The sequence below is a fragment of the Seriola aureovittata genome, chromosome 2 (genome assembly GCF_021018895.1).
Source record: "Seriola aureovittata isolate HTS-2021-v1 ecotype China chromosome 2, ASM2101889v1, whole genome shotgun sequence".
In the NCBI taxonomy this organism is placed as follows: Eukaryota; Metazoa; Chordata; class Actinopteri; order Carangiformes; family Carangidae; genus Seriola; species Seriola aureovittata.
In genome coordinates, this window is record NC_079365.1 from 956,707 (window position 1) to 982,896 (window position 26,190).

The following is a 26,190-nucleotide window of genomic DNA, read 5'->3' on the forward strand; positions in this document are numbered from 1 at the left end:
CAACGCAGTGTCACTGTCGGCCATGCTGGCTCATAAGATCTCAGATTCCCTAGACATCCACCCCCGTTGTGCCAAAATATTTCTCAAGATGCAAAGTCAATGTTTTTTCCTTACAAGATACTGTTGTCTTGTCCTGCTGACATTATCACATTTCAAAGTTACTAAGAACTTGTTTATCCCTTTGCACTCCATCCAGCTTTACACACTTTTGCCTTAAATCTGGACTGAAGTCACAATGATGGCAGCAGGCGGAACGCAAACATATTGGATTCAAAATGTCCCTTTAGAAACTGGAAACATGCTACCTGCTCAGAAACTACATGACCTCTCCATCCTCACCTCCCTCCTTGGTGGTGAACTCCACCGTGTTGCTGGGCGGACCCTCAAAGCGGCTGTTGGCCACAACCATAAACATCTTGTATTTGGAAAAAGGCACCAGGTCACTGAGGATCCCGGACGGCTCGGCCAACGTGCTGTAGAAACCTTTGGTCTTCTTCTCCTTACTGACCACCAGACCCGGGACCAGACTGGACTCACGCCAGTAGTACAGCTGGGAGGGAGGAGAAGAAGAAAGGGGTTGATGGGTTTGAGGAGGAGATTAAAGAGGAGAGAGTGGAGGAGGAGAAGATCATGTGACTCACTCTGAACTCTTTGAACTCTCCCTGGACAGAGCTGGGGTCCACAGCCTTCCAGTGGATGGTGGCTTTGATGCTCCCGACCTTTGACACCCGCAGGTCAGTGGCAGCCTCGGTGGGATCTGAACACATGAAAAGAGACGCAGAGTGTGTGAAACATCAGAAAGGGGTTGGTGTCTTTCAGAAACATGGTACCTGCTGTGAATCAACTCACTGTCCTCTCCGGAGTATCCGATCACCACATTAGACTCGGGTCCTGATCCAAACTCATTCCTGGCCTGGATTTTGATCTCATAGGGCACATAGGTGTCTGTGTTGGGGACGATATATTTGGACTCCAGTGTGGTCGCGTTACTCCACTCTTCCCCCGTATCCTTCTGCCTCCACCAGACATTGTAGTACAGGTTTGGGCCATTTCTCTCCAGATCAAGCAGAGGCTGGAGGACAAAACAGAAGGCGCTCACTGCAAGCACACATTGACTGAAATGTAGATGCTGATTCTAGATCCCCTCTGAGACGCAGACCTGGAGTTATCAAGACTTTCTAGACACTGAGATACAAATAAACTTTAAGGTCCTAGCTTTCACATTCCTTATTAAGCATGATGGACGGTGGGTGTCGTCACTTTGTCCCGATGCTCAGGCTGCTCTACAGCTGATATGTTCTACTCTGAGCCTTCACCTTCCTGCTCTACTGTCTGTCCCTCCTCCACCTCATCCCCTGACTCCCTCACTCAGCCCTGAAGTGGAAATTGCTTCAACACAGGAGTTAGTAGGTCCTGCTGTCCACTACAAAGGACACTGAGTAAAGGTTGTGTTTTGAAAGCATTAAAATGAATGTGCATTTCTGAAACTTTACTAAATTAAGTTAAGACTCTCATGTTAAAGAAACAATTTGATTATCGGCAAAAGACACATAATATCTGCAAAAAATTGATCAGTGTCCTTCCTTGTTGCCAGAAAAAGAGTAGGCTACACAACCCGCTACTTTGAAAAGAAAGACAACAGCTGCTTCTCAGTCTTCGTTCTTCTCTGTTCTTGTGTTCCTGTGAAACGTCATCAGTCTGTTCCAATTCGAAGTTAACATCTACCCAAGTACAGATCAAATATCAGCTCCGCCCGCTTTATCCAGGATGCATCGGTACATGACTTGTGTGGACTTGGAACAGCTAAGTATCCCAGAATGCATTTCGAACCAAATAGCAACTATGGCAGGGATTCTGAGCCAGGCTCAGAGATGAAACTATTTTCATCCAACGACTGTTATTATATCACTTCATTAAGTTTAGATGTGTTTTCCATTAAGACTTCAAATCTGTGTCAGTTTATCCAAATAACACCTGTTTTGAAATTTGTCTCAACAGCTCACTGCCCAGCTGCTGAGGTGACCAGCCAGTCACCAGTCATTGTGTTATGTGTTATCTCTGCAGCCCTTTAGTAATTTACTGGAGGCTCTGTTGTATTTTGGTATGTGATAAATTTAAGATTAGATAAATTAGTCACAGTACAGTCAGTATCCACAATGAATTTCACTGAGAGGAATGTTTTTATCTCATCAATGAAAGTGAAGTCTAATTAAAAATTTTAGTTATTTCTCGGCCAGTAGTGTAATCTCTTTCCGAGGTATTGAATTATTAATGTCTGCAATTCACATTCCAGGTGGCAGAATGAATTAGTGCTGATACTTCCTGAGGTTTGGCAAAGTTCCCCAAGAGGCAAATTTGAGGGGCTTGTTTTGATTGGTTTTCATACACAAATTATTCCACAAAGGATTTTCTTTGGGGCGTAACTAAGCATAATATTTGTTATTTATTTGTTTTACTACACAGAAATGGCATAAGATTGATATAAAGAGTTTATACCTCCTAGTGGCAGTGATCATAGTGTATATATCATTGGGATATCTCACATGGCTCCATTCTGTCAGGACAATGGTAATGGACTGCACTTTATTCTGACTGAGCACTCAAAGTGCTTTACAATGGAAGTCACATTCACCCACACACACACAGATAGTTCCACTTATATTCATGAGGCCTCGCACACTTTGGGAACCGCTGACATAGTGGGCCGCAAAGATGTTGCAAGTGGGCCAACAAATCATTTGCAAAACAGGACAATTTTGTGAAAGGATGAAATTATGTATAAAAAAATATTTATATAAATGTTGTTTTTAAAAGTTTTAAAATGAAATGATCTTTAAAAACATTAATAATGTTTAAAAACCCCTTTCATTGTTCATCGTATCAAAGTGGCTAGCTGTTTAGCAACAGGGAGAATTAGAAGAAAAGAAATGGTGAATTGAGTGTTTGATCGTTATCATTCGCATAAAAAGTGTTCAGAGAACGTATAATTGTATTAGCACAGTTAATGTGCTTGCTTCATTGGGGTGTGTGCGCAGTCTGTGTGAGTGTGTCTGAGCATATACCTGTGCGATCCAACACAGAAACACTGGCCTGATCAACCCTCACACAGGAAGACGTCCCATCCTGTTACCCTCATACTGATAGATCCATTAGTAATATTCATCCACCTAGAGCTGTGGTGACGTGCAGTGATGCTAACTGTAAGGAGATATCTGCTCCATGTAGAATGATACTGTAAGTGCTTTGTAGCGTAACATCAGGTCTGGCTGGAGTAAGTGTGTAGTGAGTATCATGCTTAAGCCACTAAACCATGGGCCATGACCCAGAGTGTCTCCAGACCTTTTAATCTCTATACTGATGATTTGTCCAAGCAGTTAAAAGCCTGCAACACTGACTGCGTGACCGGTAGTACTCTACCATATTATGATGATTTTGATCCATTATTACATTTTCCTCTTATATATTTAAACTTTTATCTCAGTGATTTTCTTCAGACAGAATTTATTTATTCACACACATTGTATGATGTTTTCTCATGTTGTCTTCTTCTGAGAACAAAAAAAGGGATCTCGCTACATGTAATAATATGTACTGTGTGTGTTCAGTACACAGTCATTTCCTGTCTCGTCTTACCTCCCAGGTGATCTCCATGTTGTCCTTCTTGGAGCCCCACCCCCGCAGCCCTCTGGGAATGGCATCTGGGGCTTTAAACAAAACACGTCCACATGAGCAGATTCATGACCTGAAGCTTTCTAATGTGTGTCTGCTATAAGCAGGAGACAGGTAAGCTACTACCTGTGCTACTCACCTGCTCCGCTGGTCTTGTATCGTGGCGACGGGCTGCTGGGCTGACTCGGGCCCACTGAGTTGATCGCGATGACCCTGAACTGGTAGTTTACGAAGGGGGCCAGCTGCAGGACGACAGAGTTGAGGTCCCCTGGGTAAGAGGACAAGTTCTGCCACCTGCCTGGCTCCCAGCGGTCCTCCTCAAACTGGACCAAGAAATCTGCAGAGAGACACACATCAGGCTTGAGAAAAGGAAGACCACATCTCTGGAGGGGAGGAGGATCTGGAGGTTCTTGACCAGGCTTAGCAGGTTGTCCAGGGTCTTTCGCTCCACCTGCAGTTGTGGGTCCAAGTATTTTTATACCATGTCATTTCATCCCCTCATCTCTTCTTCAATTAGTTAAATGGCCCTATTGCATTATTCTTAAAGGCCTTGTGCAGATAATATTATATATGTATTATTTCATTAGGAATAGGCCCCTGAATCATTATAACTACGACCTTAATTAGAATTTATCTCATTTCTTTTTCCGTTTCAGCATCTGTACCTCATAATTACTGTCCTGAGACAAACGCTACCACGTCACCTATTTCCTGCTCTCCTTCACTCACATCTGTGCCCACAGGATGCACTTCACCTACATGTGAGATATGTGGAAGCTGCACTTCTGACAAATGTTTGAGAAATGTGAAATTAAAAGGCAGGATGTCCAGGAGAGGACAGCGTGCACGCTGACCTGCGACGGGGCTCCTGTGGTCATTTCCGGGGATCCAGGTGAGGCGGACACTGCGGGCTGCTGGGTCCGACAGATCCAGATCCATGGGAGAGTCTGGACGATCTGCAGAGAGCCAAGGAGTGACAAACACATACAAGCAGACACATGCATGCTGCAAAACACTTGTCGCTCATGCTGCATGGTGTCATTTCCTGAACATATAAAAATGCAAATCTCCTCCAGTTCAGTGGGAATATTTCAGACCATTATACTCATATCAAATACTGAAACAACTTGAACGACTGGAACTACTGTCCCAAACTGGGAACAGACATTTTCAGATTTAATGAGATGAAATGATTTGACAGGATGGATCGTAGTTCATACACAGAAAAAGCCAATTTCTTACACACATGGAGAAAAATGATCTTTGACACATAATAAAGGAAGATCTGTTTTTAATATAATAACTATTCTAATATAACAGAGGCACAAGTTCAGACAGAAAAAATGAGACCATAAGAAGAGGAAATAAACAGAAGAGGGAGAGAAAAAGATTTCCACCCAAGCTGTGTGTTACCTGGAGGCAAGGCACTAGAGACTGAGGGGTTGAGGGAGGCTTCCTCTGTGGGGCGTGGTCAAGGACCAGGAAGTGGGTATAAAGGTTAGAGTCTGCAGGTTAGTCCACTAATCAACAAGGGGAGCACAACCGTTAACATGTCATTAAGATCACACTGTCACTTCATCATGCAGCCAACGTCTGAGTCACAAGAGTAAACCAGTTCTCTGGACTCTGAGAGCCCAGCAGCTGAGCTCACAGGAAATCCTGCATTTTTCTTTATGCTGACAGTGACACACAAATCTGAGCCATCTCTCAGGCTGTGTCACTGTCTTTCAATCCAAATGAAACGTGTATTTAACAGCTTAGTCCGCTGAATTATCATTTTGATTTTGACAGTGGTTTATTTCTGTGACTCATTGTCATCAACGCAAAAGTATCACATGATCACACAGACAGAGTCTACAGCACGGCTTCGTCATAGCACTTTCCTACACATCATTACAGGTGCTAAAGCTAAGCTTTAAAAACATAAAACATGCTTGACTTCACCTGAAGGCACAGAGCTGAAAAACAGTGTCAAGAGAAATTTTCTACAGGAAAGAAACAGTTGTCTGAATGTGTCTGACAACTGAAGAACTGAAGAACTGCTCCTTCTCTTCAGGGGTTTCACTTTATATTTAAAATGTGAAAAATTATTATTATCATTGGGACTAATCTGGCTTTAAAACTGCTCAGTTTTATTAGCAAATTATTTTGTATATTCAATCTTAATCTGTTTGTTTTCATACTTTCAGTAACACATGAGCCAGACATGAACAGAGAGATCTGCTGAAACTGTCGGCTCAGTTAGATCAGGGTTTAAATCATCACTGTTTACTCCAGCTCACCCATAAATCACAGACATAACATATTTTTAATCATGTGCATTTGCTTTGTTTAAATGTCTTTTATCACTGCAGCACTTTAAAATTGAGGATAGAAGGATTTTATGTAATCTTGATATGACTTGTTTAAACTTTGTATTTATTCAAATGAGTTTTTATAGTTTTTGTGCTATTTTGATGACTACCATCTTAATGTTCTATTTTAATGTATTTCCAGCCTCTGTAAAGCACTTTGAAATGTGTCTGAATGGTGCTGTATGAACAAACTTTAACCTAAAGATAATTAGATTAAACTAAACTAATTGTAACTGCATATATAATTAGCTATTTTTTCAAGCAGCTCCTGAATGTGCATCTAAATCTAATATTAAAAGCCCTGTTTTTTGCAACTGTTGCTCAGACTGTAACTTAGGTTTCATGAACAGAGCAACGCGACAAAATCAAACTCTGACAGTAAAGTTAAGTCATTTCTTTCTTTGTCTGGCTGCTGATTGGTCGAGTGAACGAACTGCTGCTCTGTCCCACCCACTGAACACTGTGAGTCCAGAGCCACATCAGAGCTTCTTCACTGAGGGGGGGGGGGGATCAGGTCTGTCCACAGAGTCTCTACTACCTGCTCTTATGAAAAAAGTAGCATGAAGGTTTTTAAAAGTCAACAAATTAAGTTGAAAATCAGTTCCTCCTTAAAGGGGCTTTATGTGTTAATGAGAACTGGCTTTATCATTTTTTTGTTTGTATTACTGGCCTTTATATTTATATGTTGAAAATTCTACTAACATGAACATTTGGAGCAAAATAATGTTTAGATTTCGCACATATTTTGTTGGTGATTATTCATATGGTGATGAACGGACTGTACTTCTGGTTCATATACATATATATATATATATATATATATACACATATATATATATGTGTGTGTAAATATATATATATATATTTTTTTATATTTGTTAATTAATGAAGTCGTGTATCCAGTGTGCAGCAGTGTGTAGATTATTTGGTGAGTATAATATTAGAACTCAAGGGGGCTGATACAACAACATTAAACATTCTTTTTACATTTGACACTTTAGTACATCTGAATTCTCAAGTGATATTTTGAACGGTTGTAACGGGGCGACGCTCCTCTGCTCTGTCTGTACCTAACACAGTGAGGCGGGCTGAGGCAGAGTCCTGGTCTATCTCAGATGTAACAGTGCAGGTGTATGTTCCCTCATCGCCCTCGTTCACTTTGGGGATGGTGAGCGACTCGTCGTCCTTCTTCAGCCTGGGAGACAGAGGAGGAGACAGAGGAGGAGACAGAGGAGGAGACAGAGGAGGAGACAGAGGATGTTACAGCAGCACAGCATCCTCCAAACCTTTTTATTCTTTAGTTTGTACTTTGTCTCTTTTGAAACTGATGTGTGTATAAATTAGTTATTGACTGTATTTACTGCAGTTTAATAACAACAGAAAATTCAGCAGATTCAAATGTTTTCTCTTATTCTGTTAAGAGCTGACTCCTAAAATCCAGACACTTTGTTTAAAGACATTTTTTATTATCTCTTATATATGTATTAAATCTTATGACAAGAAACAGACACTCTGAGAGGATCAGTGAGAATCACTACAAGTCAAATAAAGACATGTCCCTGTATTTAGATGAAAGTCTTGAAACTAACCCTTTCTTATGTTAAAATTAAAAAATAAAAAATCATTTTTTCCATCATCAGTTTACACTCGGTACCTCATGATGACAAAGTGACAAAGTTCTAACTTTAGAAATTTTTGCAATTAGGAAGTAAAACCTGAAATACCACATTGACAGAAGTATTCAGACATTTTGGTATGACTCTTGAAATTGAGCTCAGGTTCCTCCATTTCTTTTGGTCTCCTCTCTTACTTCTCTCTCTTCTCCTTTTCCGTAATGTGTCAGTTAGTCCAGGTCCAGCTCCAGTAGAGTCCTGGTTGTTCCAGACTTCTTCATGTCAGAATGATGGAGGCTACTGTTCTTCTCAGGAACCTTCAGTGCAGCAGAAATGTTTTAGAGATTCGACACAATCCTGTCTCTGAGCTCTGCAGCCGCTCCTTCCTCCTCATGGTTTCTGCTCTGACCTGCTTTGTCAGTTGTGAGACCTGATATAGACAGGTGTTTGTCTTTCTACATCACGTCCAATCAGCTGAATCCACCACAGGTCACTCCAATCAAGGTGGAGAAACATCTCAGAGATGATCCAGAGAAACGGAGGAACCTGAGCTAAACTTACAGAGTTATAATAAAGTCTCTTAATACTTTGGTCAGTGTGATATTTCAGTTTTTACTTTTTAATAAATTTGAAAAAAATGTCTAAAATTCTGTTTTTTCTTTGTCATTATGGGGGATCGCATGTAGACTGATGACAAACCAGAGACCATCTGAAACTGCCAGTGCAGACGCAGTGTACAGGGTTTACAGGTTCCAATGTGAACTGCTTTGCATGAGTGAAGTTGTTCAGGACTCGCAGGTTAAGTTGAAGCCGTTGAATGGAAACAGTGAAAGTGTCTGTTGAAGTGTAAGAGCCGAGAGAAGTTTAAGCTCTGCTGTAGGTAAACGCTGAAAGCAGGAGAACTTCTAAATTAAAATTTAGTTTGGATAAGTTGAGTCCATTACCTCCATCCCAAAACGAGAGGCTTGTCGTCCTTGGTCCAGACCACGGTGACGGGCAGGCTGGGATCAGACTCCACCTTACAGGCGAAATGAGCCACATTGCCCCTGACGACCGTCTGGTGCTCGGGGACTTGAACTATACGAACCGGCTCTGGAGGAGTTGGTGAGGATGAACACGAACACACACACACACACACACACACACACACACATATACACACACACACACATACACACACACACACTATATTAACTCACACATTGAGATGCACAGAGGAAAATCAGTGGGAGGTGAAATCATGTTGGATGACCAACATGGTGGAGCTGGACTGTGAGGACATGTTATAAAAGCTTTGTCCTGAAGCACGTGAATCTGCCACGTGGTGAGAGCACTATACTTCAAATCACATCCATACACAACTAATGAGCATTAGCAAATCCCTTTTTAGACAATACAAAGTCCTGTGCTGCTGGGGGGGGGGCAGTATGTTCCTGTCTGTGGAAGTCTGATTTAAAATAAGTGCAGTTTATACTTGGCTATACTTATGTATGAAGTCATCCCTTACATGCTTAATTAATTATGAAATTATGAAAAATTGATCACAAGAACTTTGTCATGAGCAAGTGCTAGGTAAATGAAATCGCCACAGCGTTGCCAACAAAACCCAGTACTGTTGTTCATTTCATAAACTAGCCGACCATTTGAACTTCAACATGATCCTGAACAAAATGTTGCCTGAAAATAGGAGAATGTGGAAATCGTTTGCCAGGACATTTGACTTTTTTCTGGTCAACTGTTTTCCAGGTTTTCCAGGACCATGGGAATCTTGACAGAGAGGGAGGGTAAAAACATGTATGGTACTGATTTTTGTATGTTGCACTTGCTCAGACTCTGCTATGGTGGAATCCCACATTAAAGGAAAGAGACAGGTGAAATAATGTGAGGCTTAATGTCTATATTTACACCTCTAATATCTCATATGTCATTTACGTTCCATCACTATCATGGAGGAGCTCCCTTTCTCGTGGGTGAGGACGTGGAGGAGGGAGAAGCAGAGGAAAAGGCTGAGGTCAGAGTTTAACTGGCTCCAGCAGGCTGTCCTGTGCTGGACTAGTATTTAGTGGCTTGGTCCAAATTTGTTTCCTATTTACAGCCCAGCCTGTACGCAAACATTTTCACTAAGTCTGACACAGAGTGTTGGATCAGAATCACTGGCTATTCCTTTAATAAAAGGCACAAGAGGTCTGCATATCATCCAACAGTGCAGCTGTTTGGCACAAGGGAAAGTAATAATTTCATGTCATGCAATAGACAAACATGTAAACAGTGATGACCCTGCAGGAGCTGTCAGCTGTTCGTGATGAGGTCATGTTGCTTGGTTACAGAGTGACTGAAACTACAGTGATGATAAAGATAATGATGATGATGACTTTAGTTCTCTTTGGATGTCAAGTCAGAGCAGGACACATATGAGTCAGAGTGCAGCAGTGATGTGATGTCTGACCTTTGACCTCCAGGCCAACCTGCTTGCTGGCCATACCCAGGATGTTTTGGGCCACGCAGGTGTAGGTGCCCTCGTCTTCCGCTCTGGCTTTTTTGATCTCCAGGGTGCCGTTGATGTATACACGGTAGTGACCGCCGTCCAGCCCGCTGCCCTGTCCATTCTTAAACCTGTATGCAAAGAAAACAAATGGACATGGGGAGAAAAATAAAGACATGGACCAGGTGATTCACCTGAAAACATCAGTGTAGGATGACGCTCACCAACGGAGATCCGGCAGAGGGGAACCGAAGAACGGACAATCCAGGAAGGTGCGGTTGTTCCGGACGACTTTGATCAGCTCGGTTTTAGGGCCCAGCATCCTCGGAGCCATGTCTGCAGGGGGAGGGACAGAGGATTACACCTTCACCTCTTCATCAGGTCACAGGATATTTCACATTCATACAGTGATGTCCGTGTCTCACCGAGAACACTGACGAAGGCGTTGGCCAGCAGATAGCCGTGCTGGTTGGAGGCGTTGCACTGATAAACAGCGCTGCTTCCCATCTGCACTGAGCGGAAGATGATGGTGTCACCCAGCATCTGTCTGCTCGGGTTGGGCGGAGCGCCTGCGGTCGGGGGGTAAGAGGGTGGAGAATAGAGGAGCGGGAAAAGATATGACAGAAGTGAAAGAATGATGGAGCTGCAGGACAAGACGACAAAATAAGATGCAGGCTGAGTGGATGATATAAACAGCTGTGATCCACTGAGGATAACCGCCCGCCCCCCCCCCGGGCAGCTCCACCTACTGTCTATAGGCTGTCCGTTGATCAGCCACTGAATGTCGGGTTTAGGGTTGCCGTTGGCCCGACACACCAGGCGCCCGTTCTCGTCCGGGGCCAGGACCAGGTCTGTAGGTTTGTCCAGCCAGTAAGGAGCCGCTGTGGAACACGGAGGGAGGTCAGTGTGACGGACCCACTCACAGGTTTATGCATCTGTACCAACACAGAGTCCTGACCTCCTCACCTTTCACCTGGACATAGATGGAGTGGCGTGCGCTGCCTAAGTGATTGTTGGCCATGCACACATACTCCCCAGCATCCTCCTCTGACACACTGACAATCTTCAGGGTCTTGTTGAAGTTCTCAAACTTCATTTTCTGCCCTGGCAGGTCCCCGCCCTTCTTAAACCACTTGATGGTAGGCGTCGGTCTGGTGGGGTAGGAGGGACAAACATGGGTTCGGTGTAAACAGAAAACTGAACAGATCTATTCTCCACATCTCAGTCCTCCGTATCCCAGGGACATATTACAGCTGTGTGTGTGTGTGTGTGTGTGTGTGTGTGTGTGTGTGTGTGCGTGTGAACTCACAGTCCAGCAGCGATACACTCCAGCAGCAGACTCTCATCTCGTAGCACCATTTTGGAGCTCTCACTGCCTGATGGTGAGAGGAAGGTTGGCGTGGTCTCAGCTACTTTACGGCCTGCCAATGAAGGGGGTGGGGTGGGGGGGGCAGTATACACAAACACGTTCAATCTAATCCAACAGCACTATAGTTTATCTTTCTAGCATGACTCACTTCCTATGTGTCCTCTCTGTGGGCCCTGCCATATATAAATCTAACAGAATTACTCTGGTGATTTGGTAATTTCCCTGTGGCTGAGCTTGATGTGCTCCAGCCTCTGGCTCTCTCTGCAGTCTGTAGTGAGGCCAAACATCCTGTAAACCAGTCTAACGCTCTCTGGCTTCTCTCACAGGGAGACATTAAGAGATGCAGAAATAACAGCAGGGTGATTGATCTTACTTTATGTTTGCCAGAGGAGCAGAGATGGAGAGGACGGCCATTAAAAGCTTAAATAAAGTAGCTGATCGGACATGCCCAGACTCTCTGCTGTAATGAAATTACTTTAACATCAAACTCAAATTTGTGCGGGGTCACGGAGTCAATGCATTAGTCTTCAGCCCCATGTTAAACATTCCCACAGGGCTTAGCATTAAGCCTCAGTAGCAACATGGACCCTTTTGACCAGACCCTTGGTTTTCAGACTTTGAGGCCTTTTATAATCCACACACATCGAACCATGATGAAGGAGGAGCGGTGACACAGAGCTAGAAGCACATTTTGTTAGTTTAGCTTCAGCTGGTCGGAAGAACAAAAGCAGAACATGAACCTTTGAGCATAAATGAATCAAACAGCCAGATAAACTTTGTGTTCATCAGGCCTGACAAGACTCAAACACCTGCTCCTACAATCAAATATTATGTTACTTTCATTTTGGTGCATTTCCATTCAGACACAGTATTGTTCAGGTTTAACCAGGTTAGTGCTCCTGCTTTCACCATTTACATACAGCAGAGCTTAAACTTCTCTCAGCTCTTACACTTCAACAGACACTTTTCACTGTTTCCATTCAACTGCTTCAACTTAACCTGCGAGTCCTGAACAACTTCACTCATGCAAAGCAGTTCACATTTGAACCTGTAAACCCTGTGCACTGTGTCTCCACTGGCAGCTTTCACTGTCAGCAAACTCACTTACAAGTCATCCAGATGTAGTTCATTGTTTTTCAGCACCTTCGAAGAATTCAAGGTTGAGTCTTAAACTGCCTGGTTTAAAGGATAATTCCATTTTATTACAACTTGGATACAATTCCTGTAGTTTTGCTTATATTTTTTATCAGTCATGATGATGACAACATGTTATCATTATCGTATCCTGGTTGTCAAGTCATTTGTCAGATCTGGGCACAGTAATATTGGTAGAAAGAAGTCAGACAAGGGAAGAAACACAAGTAGTCAGATGAGTTTATCCAGACTATCCAAACTATTGTACTTGTAAGTCAAACTGAAAGTGTGAATGCCACTATGTAAGTACTGTGGGAGTTGTGAGGATGTTAAATGTGTGTGACAGGTGGAATTTCTGGTTATAGTTAACCTGACTGAACATTATCATACTTCTGATCAGGTCTTACTTCCCGCTCTGCAAATAGGTTTGTGTTTTTGTTTTTAGCCAATCTGACAGATGGGTCTGTTGTCAGAGTTTGTGTTTGTGTATGAATGTGTGTGTGTGTGTGTGTGTGTGTGTGAGAGAGAGAGCGAGAGAGAGGCAAGGAGGAGTTGAGCAAGTCAATGCTCTGCTCCCAGTTATAATTAAATATACTTTTATCTATTTGAAATAGTAAAATATCTTTGGTTCATTATAAACTGTGGTGGGCCTAATCAGGCTGTGCCAGAGTATGTCAGTAGAGTCGTTCAATGTGACTCAGGACAAATTCATGTTCACACTGCTAAAAGAAGTGATCAGATCTCAGATGCGTCTCGGGTGCATTCACACCTGAATTTAGAGCTGACCACTGGTGACAAGATCACCTGAGATGCATGTAAATGAACAGGACCATTGACTTCTTGTGTTGCTTCCATGACCTGGTGTCACCATGGTTTGCAAACTCATTAGCTACTTTGGTGAATAAAATGTTGTCATAAGCAACAGACACCAATATAAAAATCTGTTACAAGTTGTAATAAAGTTAAAGTTTAAGTCCTTTAAAACAGCAGTGCAGACTCTGTGCAGCACTGTCACTGATACTTGTCTGATAACTAGTTATTGTTTGCAACTTGCACCACTGGCTGAAACAATAAATTAAAAAAAAATGCTGCTTATAATTATACAGACTAATTTTCCTTTGATCATTACTTAGACATCATATTTCCAGTCTGCTCCATTAATGCTGTGGACACCACAGCTCCAGTGAGCAGAGAGCTGCAGCCTGCAGAGAAGTATGTGGGATTAAATTAGCATTAGCCTCCTTTGTGATGCAGATCTGTGTGGGATTAAAGCATCTGTTAGCAGTTAGCTTCTCCAGCGGCCAGCAGACAGACAGGAGTGGGTGAGGAGGATCTGTTGTTGTTAGTGAGAAGAAAAACAACAAGAGGAAGAAACATGTAGAAGAATTATGAGGTACACAGTCATTATAGTGGCTAGCTACAGCGACGCAGTGAGCACCATGGAAACATGGCAGACAGCCGGTGATGCAGCAGCGGAGGGTTCGACCCCCTCCCATCCAGAAAAAAGACAGAACTGTGGTCTTTGCGTGCGTGTGTGCTCAGAGGAGATTAGTAGCAAAGCGAGCGTGTGTGTTGGAGTGTCGGTGTGTGAACGTCTCGACAGCTGTCCCCATCACTTCACCGCACTCACAGAAATGAATCTTATTTCCATACATATATGACTATTAATGATCGTAGCATGAATCCTGACTGAATATTCATCATGTGACCTAATCCTCCTCAGCGGGATCCTCAGTCCCTCTGGGCCTCAGGCCTGGTCTGTGACAGAGTGCATCTTCTCCCTCAGGGATGTATCCCATCTACCACTGCAGCATATGCTGTCACTTTAGCTGATCTGTCCCCTGCAGCTATGGGCTCATTCAATTCTCTATTTGCAGGAGACTTGAATTGAGGTTAATCTGTGTGTTAATTACAATATGTTTATTAATTCCATGTGATCATTTAACACTGAATGAGGTGGAATGAACATATATTTCTACTGTGCGAGTGTGTTGGGGTCAGAGAGATGCTTATTGGTCTTTTATTAGAAGTCACATGTGGACCTGTTGGTCATCCTTGATATATGATGTCATCTGTTTGACTCCATGTGTAATAATCAGCTGACTCACACTACACTGATTGATTAGGAGAGATTTGATTCTGTTGCAACATTTTTTATTCCATAGGAATAAGTAGCTATTGAATTGTTGTTGTTTCAAAAAGTAAACAAAGGAACCGCCAAATTTAACAAACAAACAACATACTACATGGAGACATACTGAAATACAGAAATACTTGAAGCTTGTCTGTTTCCAGCATAAAGTAACAGTGTAAACCAGGGTCAGACTATATCTCACCACGCCTACTGTGTAAGGTTCAGTATAAATATGGACAATGTTTAGATCATGAAATTACTCAATACCTCTGAAAAGTCCCGAAAGTCCTTTCTTCAGATACTAATCTTGATATTTACAGTAGTTTAAAGCTCTATATAGTCTAAAGGTCTTTGTCCATGTGTTGTTTGATTATAGATCAGGTCTAGGTTCTATATTAATACTGTGAAAGTATCAGAGCGCTCAGTCCACAGAGAAACAGCCTGCATACAGCCTGTATTCACAAACTGAGCCTTACAACCAGCCGTCAGGACTTGTGTGACTTTTTGATGTCACAACAAAGCAGTCACCACTCTCAGCCATGCCCCAAGCCCCGCCCACCTGGACCCACCATCCAACCTTGCTGGATTTGGTTTCTCTTAGTGTATTAATATAAGACCTAGACCTGCTTTATAATCAAAGAACACATGGAAATCTACCTTCAGACTAGATGGAGCTTTAAAAGAAACACAACACTCCATTCTCACAGATGTGCACCGTTTAGGAGAATAGATTAGTGTCCGACATCAGTCTGAGGTCAGTGGATGTGTTCAGCAGGTTAGTGTCTCTAAGCAGGTAGACAGGAAGTAGAGCTGTCCTGACAGGAAGTGACTCACCACCATAGGGGTCAGGGGCAATGTAAGATGTGTCATTATTTGGCTCCCCTGAAAACACAGGCACACACAGTGGCTCATCAGTCCACACACAGACATATACACAGAGCATGATGGTGGTGTTGAAGGTACATCAGCAGCTGAAAGAAAAGATTTCACATTATATCAAGAGAGTCTTGACTTTTCTGAAGCAACCTGAGGAAACATCTGAGATTTCATGCAGCTCATGTCATGTCATTACTTTACCTCTAGATGGAGAACTGGACCAGAGTTCATACACGGTTACAGCAGTCACTGCTCAATGTCTAAAAAATGACTACATCCACTCATCAATATTTCAGGGTGTGTGTGTGTGTGTTGTCTACTCACTGTTCTGGACTTTGAGTGTGAAGGGGTTCTTCTGCTGGATGGTGTGTGTGAAGAGGAAGCGAGCGCTGCAGCTATAGTCTCTTTGAGCATCTTGAGCAATAACATTGGAGAAGTACAGGTCTCCATTCAAACCCATGGACACTCTCTTATCCTGACGGATTGGCATCATATCTGGAAGACAGGAAGGACAGAGAGGATGAGAGGGGAGGAGAGAGGAGGAGAGAGAGGGGACAGGGAGGAGGAGAGAGGAGGAGAGAGAGGGGGGCAGGGAGGAGGAGAGAGGAGGAGAGAGGGGGGCAGAGAGGAGGACAGGGAGGAGGAGAGAGGAGGAGAGAGGAGAGAGGTGGGCAGAGAGGAGGACAGGGAGGAGGAGAGAGGAGGAGAGAGGAGGAGAGAGGAGAGAGGGGGGCAGAGAGGAGGACAGGGAGGAGGAGAGAAGAGGAGAGAGAGGGGACAGGGAGTAGGAGAGAGGAGGAGAGAGGAGGAGAGAGGAGAGAGGGGGGCAGAGAGGAGGACAGGGAGGAGGAGAGAAGAGGAGAGAGAGAGGGGACAGGGAGTAGGGGAGAGGAGGAGAGAGGAGGAGAGAGGAGAGAGGAGGAGAGAGAGGGGACAGGGAGGAGGAGAGAGGAGGAGAGAGAGGGGGGCAGGGAGTAGGAGAGAGGAGGAGAGAAGAGGAGAGAGGAGAGAGGGGGGCAGAGAGGAGGACAGGGAGGAGGAGAGAGGAGGAGAGAGAGAGGGACAGGGAGGAGGGGGGGGGACCCAGTGTTTGAGTAGGATCTAGCAGTCAGGATACCTCTCACCTCTCACCTCTCACCTCTCACCTCTCACCTCTCCCTCTTTGAGTTTGATCTTTTTGAATTCAGTTATTTTGGTACAAGACTAAATGGCTTCAGTGTTTTTTTATTAGAACAACCATACTATTACTGAGTACTTCCTCCCTTTGGATTTTATGCATTGCACTGCTGCCACATTATTGGCTTATTGGACAATTGCATCAATAAGCAGGTGACCAGGTTTTCCTGTATTGATTATACATATCTGTGATTCCAACCACACACAGTGATGGTGTACTGTATCTTGACTTTAGCTGGCTGACATCTTGTGGTCTGAGACACAGCAGAAGCAACTGATCTCCTATCACAGGCTAAAATATATGATTAAAATCCCGTTAATCCCAACCATTAGCTTGAAGACTGTATATTTACACATACAGCTGTTAGCATGTTAGCTGATGTGTCCTCCTACAGTGACAGGCTGTAATGATAACGTGCCGTTAAACCCACACGGATGTCCAGACAGATCCTCACACACTCGGTGACTGGACAAACTGATGTGAGCCTTATGGTGGTCAACAGTGCCACAGGACCAATCGGCAGCCGGCCAGCAGTCCTCATCACGCGTTGCCGTGTTACAGTGTCTGGGCTAAATGACAAGCTAACTGTACTGTAGTTGATCTGAGCACACATGACTGTGTGTGTGTCACGCAGGCTGTTCACTGAGTGGGGGAAGTGATGCAGAAGGATTATGTTGATATTCTATTCAGTAACTGAGAGGGAAAGTTTTAATCAGTTTTGTATAACTAAACTGTCTTTTAAAGTTTCTGTCTGTGGCTGTAAAATGGCATCTGGCTGGACATGAGGTCTGCCTCTGCAGATCTATGCAGCACACACACACACACACACACACACACACACACACACACACACTGGCTTAGCAGGACTGCAGCATTACTCTCATGGGAGAACGACAAAACAGTGCAAAGGAGAGAGGCTTCTTTTGCCAGGGAGTCAACAGGAAAGGAATTTCATCACTTTAGGGGCGAGGCCATTTGGCCTCCAGTGACAAAAACGTTTAGGGCACAAAGGCCATTGAGTGATTTGATGCCTAAATAAATAACTTGACTTCCCGATAAGGATAAAAAAAGAAAATAACACAAATGAGAATGAAAATCATCATTATTGAGATTTCAATATAAATAAAACAGACATTTTTTAAGATGCAGTCCCTTATCATGTACCAATTAAGATGCATAATATGATTGTGTATCAATTTACCAGAATCTATAAACATCCTACTTATTGAATTACTCCCCCTGGTGGAAACAGAGCAAGAGGAAAAGATCTGCAGATGATCTGAATGTAAAGGCTCCTCTCAGCACCTGGACTGTTGGTCTGCGGTTGATGCTGACTGACTTGTGATTGTGTTAAAACCCAACATACACACATCATCCCCAAGAGTGATGCAGTAATTCTGCAGCTGCTCAGTTTTAAGAGACAAATTCCCTTAAAACAAAGTTATATTCCCAAAATGGGTCATAATTCAGCTCTTGATGTTAAAACCAATAAATATCAAATTTGCTCAATATAAAACTGCACCTGACAGTGTAGAGAAAGTCAGCAGGACACACACACTCCATTAGGAAGAAGAAACACAACTCAGTGTGTTCGTTTGTATATTTTTGAATGTAACTTACAGCTGGTCATCCAGAAGGTGAACGGGGGAGGAAGGCCTGGTGGAGGGTTGCAGGGTAGAACCATTGGGGAGCCTTCCGTCACCACAACCGGCTCTAGCACCTCCTTTGGCCACAGAGGAGCCTCTGGAGGATGGAGAGGAGGGAACAGCTGGTCATTATTGTTCTTTACAGCTGATTGGTCACATGTCCTGTGTTCAGCACCGTAGGATTAGTCAAATTTAGACCATTTCCTTCAACAGATATGTTGAAAATTCATCCAAATTTCTTTTTCTGTCTTTCTTTTTTCGCGTTTGTGTGTGTGTGTGTGTGTGTGTGTGTGTGTGTGTGTGTGTTGTGTGTGTGTGTGCGTGCATGCATGTGTGTGTTTGTGTGTATGTGTTCTTACTGGAGACCCGTAGCAGGATTTTGTTGGACAGAGCGACTCCAAAGTCATTGCTGGCGAAACATTGGTATTCTCCTTCGTAGTCCTCTGGTCGCCCTCCACTACGGAAACCGATCTCCAGGGTTCCTGATCGTTTCCGCATCGTCACCCTGGGATCTTTCCCGATGTTGAAAAACTTGCCGTTCCTTCGCCATGAGAACCTGAGCAAGAGAACAAAGAGCCAAAGAGCTGCCATTAGAACTCTGTGGTTCCCTGGAGCTGAAGGGTGAAGGTCAGTCTTCTTCTGTAGTCACAGGACACGTGCTGCAAATACCGACAACACAAGTGTTTCCAGGGGTTTCCTCTCTAGGATGTAGATGTAGAAAGTATTAAAACACATGTATTATGATACATCCATATGCACTTATTCAAAAGTCACAAAGCACTGAACAAGTGCGTCCCAGCCGGGTTTCTTAAGTTGCATTGTGTTGAGCTCTCAGGGCCACTGTACATTTATCATATCCACTGTACTTGATTTTACTCAAGCAGGGAAATGTTTGAAAACATTCATTTATCAATTTATTGTATTTTAAATTGTTTTTATGTATTTTTTTTAGGTATATCCCATCATGTTTTACTTCCCTGTTTCCTGACCTCTCCCTGTTGTCAGAGTCATACTCCCCCCTCTCACTGCTGTGCTGCTCTGGGCTTCTCTTCGTTCTCCAGAAACATACTTTTTCTCTTCTGCCACCTCCATTTTGCCATTTTCCAAACACTGTAAAGCTGCTGTCGGTGAAACTCATTTCACATTAAAATACTCCAGCAGCTTAAGCCCTCCCATTCCTGGAAGGATTTTAATTTGCAACATCTGCAGGAAATGCTTTATCTTCGGTAAAGTGACTGGAATGAATTAGTGGAAGAAACTAGAGTCACCTCCTGGTGGTTGTCTGCCTCCTCCTCTCAGACTAGTTTCAGGTTACCTCCTGTTTATCCAGAGTCAGAGAAAATATCAACTATATGTGTGAAATTTGGTCATGATTCTTGAGTAATGGCTTCAAAATGTTTTGTGAGGTCTCACTGACCTTTGACCTTTGACTACCAAAATGTAATCAGTTCATCCTTGAGTCCAAAGCATGACATAACTACTAACGACATGGTGCTGTGGAAACGTACATCATCATTGAGCCGTTAGCATGCAGGTGATTCCTCCGCTCCGACTGTGTTTTCCTGGCCACCAGGTTTTTTTTGTTCATGCATTTGAGACCCTGTTTGAGGATTTAAAACTTCCAGTCTCTGCAAACTGACTTTCCCTTAAAAACCAAACAGAAACCACAGCACAAAATACATGTGGGTTCATGTTGATGGGCTTATTCATAAGGGAACACTTGCTTAAGAGAAGACACTGATGGCGAGAGAAGCATGGCGAGCTGCACCATCACCGTGTTCATATGAACTCTTAATTGTTTCAGCAACTGGAAAATATAAACCATATTTGCTTGTCATGTGGTTGCCATCTTCTATCATTGAACTGGCACATGACAGCAACATGAAAAATCCAGCACACTCCACGCTCTGCATGTTACAGTGCTGCAGCTTAATCCTGAGCCATGTGGCGCTCCCTGATTAGTGACAAACACTCACTGTCTTACATAACCCGCCTCTATTTTTAGTGCGGAGCAAAGAGTCTCTGAAGATGCTTCCTGTCAGTTTTAGGTCGGTTCCAGCGGATCTGGTTCGAGGCTCGGCTCTCATCCTAAACAAAGGGCCTCTGTTGAAGCGCAGGAGACCAGGGCTGCGTTGTGGTGTGTGTGTGTCGTAGTGACAGGCTGATTGTGAGTGAATAAGTGAACGATCCCTTTCGCTGAATGTTTCATGAGCATGAATAGTCAACTGAGTGCATTACTGGAGCACAATGCCTGTCCTGGGAAGAGGAGAGCCAGGATGTGTGCATGGGAGACTGGCTGTGAGTGCCTTATTGTGTGGTTGTGTGTCTGTGTGTGTACAAGAATCTGGGTGAGCGTGCATGTGTATCTGTATGTGCATGTGTGTATGTGTCTTACGTAAAGCCAATCTGTCTCCAAATAAACAATGTACCACTGTCCTGAGCTGGTCATACCCCCACTGATGTAACCACTAGAGACCAAGTGTGTGTGTGTGTGTGTGTGTGTGTGTGTGTGTGTGTGTTTGTGCATGTGAGCCTGCTCCTAAGTGTGAATTATGTGAATATTTTGATGTGTATAATTGATGTGTAAATCAGGTTTGTGTGAGGAGAATAGAAGACAAAAGGAGGAAGAGGAGGAGGAGGAAAAAACTGTGAATGTGAATGAGGAAGATAAGGAAGATGAGAGGGAGAGACATACAGAAGATAGAGAGGAACAGAAACTGAAGGTGTAGAATAATCCACCAGCTGATTCATGGGTTTCACTGACAGTGGAAATGCAGATGTTTGGATTGGAAAAAAAAACAACATTAACCACATCTGTCTAACCTCCTCAGGACGGATGTGAAAATACTGTGCACAGTACTCTGCTAGGTCATGATAAATTAACTAACTGTGAATCATTTCTTGCTCATTATAGAACAAAAACACATTTAATAAAAAATCAAAATGTCATAAATGTTAAATTGTAAGGACAAAACATAAATATGAATTAACTACTGTTACAGATCATTTCACAGAGATTCACACCAGCAACATCATCCCAGAAATCCTCCTCTCTAAACTCACCTAGCTCACAGAGACAGACTTTGACTGTGTCTTAGATAGAACAAACAGTCAGACTTCAGACAGACTGAGTCTAAATTCATCTGTTGCACAAAGCACTTTAGTTCTTGACTATCTTAAGCGGATCTGGACCAACACTACAGACCAGTCTGAGATATCTGTATGAAACTGGCTCCTGTTCTTAAATATTTACACTGGTCACCAGTTACCTGCTGGTTTATAAATCACTCAGTGACATTGGGCCAAAATACATTTATAATCCTCATGAAGAATATGAAACCAGTATAGATTTTAGACCTTTAGGAAGCAGTCAGCTGATAGAACCTACCAGGGTGAAGCTCACTTCAGCTGCTGCTGCACACAGATGGAACCAACTTCCTAATCACGACTATTTCTGAAAAACCTCATGTTATTCTTTCTCCACTGATGTATTTCTGGCTTTTATTGCTTATTCAATGCTTTTTACCCACGTTTAACAGTTTGTGTCTGTGTGTGAAAGGTGCTGTATAAATAAAGCCTCCGTGCCTAATGGAGGGACAACATGGGGGGTAGCAGAGAGAGAGAGCTGTCAAAAGCACAGCAGACCACTTGTCAAGCTGATGCTGTGGAGGGGAGGTGGACAGGTGTCACACTGAGTTTATAGGTTTGTTAGAGGGCAGCAGAGGAGCTTTGGGGCAAGACACCGTTCATCTGAACAGGAAGGGGGGTCAGTGACAGAGGGAGGGTGGCTCAGATGAAAATGTATTACTGTGGCCAAGAGAGAGACAGACAGAGTAGGGCAGAGTGGCAGGAGAGCACATCTGAGTGGCACTGTCACTCCTCATAACTGTCATTGTCACAGACATGGGGGGGGGGGGGGGGGGGGGGGGGCAAGGACACACTGAGGACAGACAGAGCGGGGGGCCGGGTGGGGGGGTAGCAGAGGACAGACAGAAACAGGGATAGACAATGGGACTGAGTGGATAGAGTAAGGAAGACAAATGTGTGATCTTTTGAATCTTCTCTGGACCTCTTTGTCCTCCGCTGTGCTGCATTTCCCTGATTGGGCAGTCTGCAGCCTGTCACTCACATCAGTCTGACTGGGAGCTTTTCAGCTGCTGTCTCAATCACCTGCAACAGTCTTCAAACTTTATTCAGTGTCAAGATTTTTCTATTTCGTCAACTTTGTCAACTGTTAATGTCCATTAAAGGTGCTCACCACCTAATGTACACATAAAGGTCAGTTTACAGCTCAGTCTGTGAAAATATCCCGTTGCTGTTTGAAAGGTTGAATTTCTCAGGCAGGTGCAGTAAAGAAAGATGAGCTGCACTACAGGAAATGTAGAAGTAAAAGTTTAAAACTTGATGTTTCAGCATTGATTCCGACTTTTATGCATGAAATGTATCATCTTTTCTTCCCCTTAAAGCTCCATGTAATGAGCAGAAAACAGATAAGTCAATTGTACGCATATTGTGTGTGTGTGTGTGTGTGTGTGTGTGTGTGTGTGTGTGTGTGTGTGTATGTGTGTGTGTGTGTGTGTGTGTATCTGTGTGTATGTGTGTGTGTGTGTGTGTATATGTGTGTGTGTGTGTGTGTGTGTGTGTGTGTGTGTGTGTGTGTGTGTGTGTGTACTGCTTACATTGGCACTGGGTTGCCCTTGGCCTCACACTCGATGATGATGTTATCTCTGGGGTCGACAATGTAGTCCTTCACTGACTGTTTGACAATGGTGGGGGGCTGCTTCACTGTGGGGGGAGGGGGGAGACAAAGAGGAGGTTACAGAGATGAGGTTGTGTACAGATAATGAACACACATTCACACACACACACACACACACATGCACTGCTGTTTCAGTGTTCTATGATTAGAGTTTAAAGATCAATACTCAATGAAGAGACAACAAAGGGGAAGAAGGAACGAAAGTGTTTAACTGCTTAAACTGGTTGTCAACTATTAAAATACATTTGGTCGGGACATTCCTCTACTTTAACTGGTTATTTTAGCTTTGAACAGTTGGTCTACTGCAGCCTACATGTTATTTACATTAACATTATTGTTAATGTAGTACCACCATGCTCATGAGACCTGAGCATGGTGACAAATACATCTAAAGTTCAGTTAAGTTTAGTTTAGTTTCTTATACTTATTTATCAGGGACCATGTAAAAACATTAATCAATAAATTGTGCCAGATTTAGCTGATAGCTAATTACTCTCTGCAGCCCCTGGGCAGGTTAACACAATATAACAATATATACAATATACAAGAGAAACACAAAGAGTCCCTAAACATCCGTCAGTTTACAGAACATTTTCTGTGCAATGAGTTTGATCTCAGGATAAAGTGGTTTAGACGTAATCTGGATACACTGCTTGTGTTTCCTGATCCGTTGGACTTTTACCAATATACCTTTTGTGATTAGAACCAGTTGCTGAATATGATCAACAATGTAATTTAACCTAAAAATCTACTTCATATTCAGGAATTTCCCCGGAATTCTCTCTGTGTCAGGACGGAAAAGGCTCCAAAGCTTTAAAGAATAAACCTGCTGTTATTATATATCTATACATATTCCTCTTCTCATCTTATTGTCAATTAATCCTATTAAAGGTCAAAAATGTCTATCTGTCTATCTATCTATCTATCTATCTATCTATCTATCTATCGATACAGTATGTATACTGAAGGAGGAAATAGTATATTTGTTGAGGACTATTTTCAGCGGCAGATTAATCCACGTTTGGTGCTCTAGGGTTTATTTGGGTCAGCAGGACAGTGTGTGTAGGACTGAGTCTAAAAGAACTAGAGTGTGTGTATTCATGGTGATGGAGGAACATGTGTGTGTCTCACTGATGTGTTTTAATAGTGTTTGGAAACAGTGGAGAAATCAGAGACATCAGGCTCTGAATCACAGATGATACTTGTTTGATTATTGGTTTTGGTCTTTAAAGATTTTTTGACAATAAGAAAATAAAAAATATCACCAGATTTATTCTTTTCACTGATTGATCTTTTTTTTCTTTTGTTTTAATGAAACTTGATGATCAGCCTCATATATTAACCTCATATAAACCTGCTCTGAATCCTGATGAAAGAAACAATCAGATCATAATGTCCCCGTCTGTGTTCGGTGTTCAGTCACATATCTAACTGCTCACTTCAGCTCTGCAGACAAACCACACAGACCACATCTCTCTGCGTTTTTCTGGCCCACTGAGCACAGACACACTTCACACACAACACAAGATAACAGGCGCTTCATAGGACTGGCTGCCTGCCACATTAAAGCAGGAACTCTGGACTGAGAGCGAGCTCCAGCTCAACACAGAGTGTGGAGATGAAAGAACAGTTTCCCTCTGTAACTGAAGCTCTTGCAGCTAATCTTATCCACGACTGAAATAGCCCTGTATTATACATATCCCTCATGTTGCTATGGCAACCATAAGAGTATTTTTATAGCATGCTTGGTTGTGATAAAAGCCCAGCTTTGAGAGACATGGTATGGAACATCAGCTTATTGCACATCCTCACCAAGATTCACTTTCTTTAGACTAGTTACAGTGTCAACAACATCACATGCGCATACAGCAGAACATGTACAAAAGAATTCCCAGATTAAAGTTTGTGTTCCCTAAAGCAAACTGGTGGGGTAATGTGTGTCCAGCAGAGTGTGTTGAAGGTTCTGTAAACAAGATTTGAATAAAAATTACAGCAGCAAACAACTATTTTCTATGTAATGATATAAGAGATTCTCTGGTCTTTGTTTTGGTAGTCAGTGTGGTGGCACATGCATGAGTCTCCTGTTAAGAGGAGGACTGGCTCAGATCCTGGTCCGCTGGTGGACGGTCAAAACATCTATAAAGTCAGTATCTTTAGTGGCTCCATCAGTGTTTTACCTGCCCCATCAGTGTCTTTACTGGCTCCATCAGTGTTTTACCTGCCCCATCAGTGTCTTTACTGGCTCCATCAGTGTTTTACCTGCCCCATCAGTGTCTTTACCGACTCCATCAGTGTCTTTACCTGCCCCATCAGTGTCTTTACCGACTCCATCAGTGTCTTTACCTGCCCCATCAGTGTCTTTACCGACTCCATCAGTGTCTTTACCAGAGCCATCAGTGTCTTTACAGGCTCCATCAGTGTCTTTACCTGTTCTATCAGTGGCATTGATGCAGCTGGTCCCAGTGGATCAGTTCAAGGCTGAATTTCTGTTCCAGTCTGACCGTGGAGCCAATACTGGTCTTGTTTACTGAGAGGAGAACCCTATGAGCTGCTACAGGGTCCAGCTGGACTCAGAGCAGGTTTTACTTCTCCTCCATGTGTCAGTAACTTGATGATTCATAATATTACATATCTGTTTTCATCAGTGATGGCTACAGTAGACATGATAACATTAGCTAACTTACTGATACCCTTATTATAAATGTATTCAGCAAATGTTGCTAATGCTAGTTGGATGTCAGCATTGCTGTGGAGCATATCACAGATTGCGTTTTGTTGGCTCTCATGTTCACAGGGTAACTTTATTCAGTTGAGCTTCTTGGTGTGTGTTTAGTGGACACATTCACTGGTGGGCACAACACCATGCTGAGAACGTGAAGGGAGGGGAGGTGTGGTCTAGAGCAACATCTACTGGAAATGACAATCGATTACAGAAACTTTAACCTCTATGGAACAGGAGTAATCCAGTGGTGAAGTG

General features: G+C 43.1%; 1 protein-coding gene across 20 annotated transcripts in view; it reads right to left on the bottom strand.

Moving 5' to 3' along the window:
- The window catches only part of nfasca (neurofascin homolog (chicken) a), a 150,669-nt gene that overhangs the window by 31,528 nt on the left and 92,951 nt on the right, over positions 1–26,190 (bottom strand). For 15 of the 20 annotated variants that reach the window (XR_008829616.1, XR_008829614.1, XR_008829617.1 and 12 more), the window contains 20 exons: positions 23,134–23,239; positions 18,814–19,010; positions 18,429–18,551; positions 15,956–16,126; positions 15,590–15,637; positions 11,428–11,539; positions 11,085–11,269; positions 10,868–10,999; positions 10,544–10,687; positions 10,343–10,454; positions 10,083–10,249; positions 8,581–8,728; positions 7,094–7,218; positions 5,083–5,127; positions 4,524–4,625; positions 3,809–4,006; positions 3,634–3,704; positions 850–1,072; positions 642–757; positions 340–550 (listed from right to left, as the gene is read on the bottom strand). Coding sequence is in view for 17 of the 20 variants with exons in the window: in XM_056395932.1 (XP_056251907.1) it covers positions 340–550; positions 642–757; positions 850–1,072; positions 3,634–3,704; positions 3,809–4,006; positions 4,524–4,625; positions 5,083–5,127; positions 7,094–7,218; positions 8,581–8,728; positions 10,083–10,249; positions 10,343–10,454; positions 10,544–10,687; positions 10,868–10,999; positions 11,085–11,269; positions 11,428–11,539; positions 15,590–15,637; positions 15,956–16,126; positions 18,429–18,551; positions 18,814–19,010; positions 23,134–23,239 (2,736 nt within the window). In the remaining 3 variants the exon portion in view is untranslated. The remainder of the gene's footprint in view (positions 1–339; positions 551–641; positions 758–849; positions 1,073–3,633; positions 3,705–3,808; positions 4,007–4,523; positions 4,626–5,082; positions 5,128–7,093; positions 7,219–8,580; positions 8,729–10,082; positions 10,250–10,342; positions 10,455–10,543; positions 10,688–10,867; positions 11,000–11,084; positions 11,270–11,427; positions 11,540–15,589; positions 15,638–15,955; positions 16,127–18,428; positions 18,552–18,813; positions 19,011–23,133; positions 23,240–26,190) is intronic. The other 5 variants (XM_056395975.1, XM_056396040.1, XM_056395985.1 and 2 more) reach the window with 3 other exon arrangements.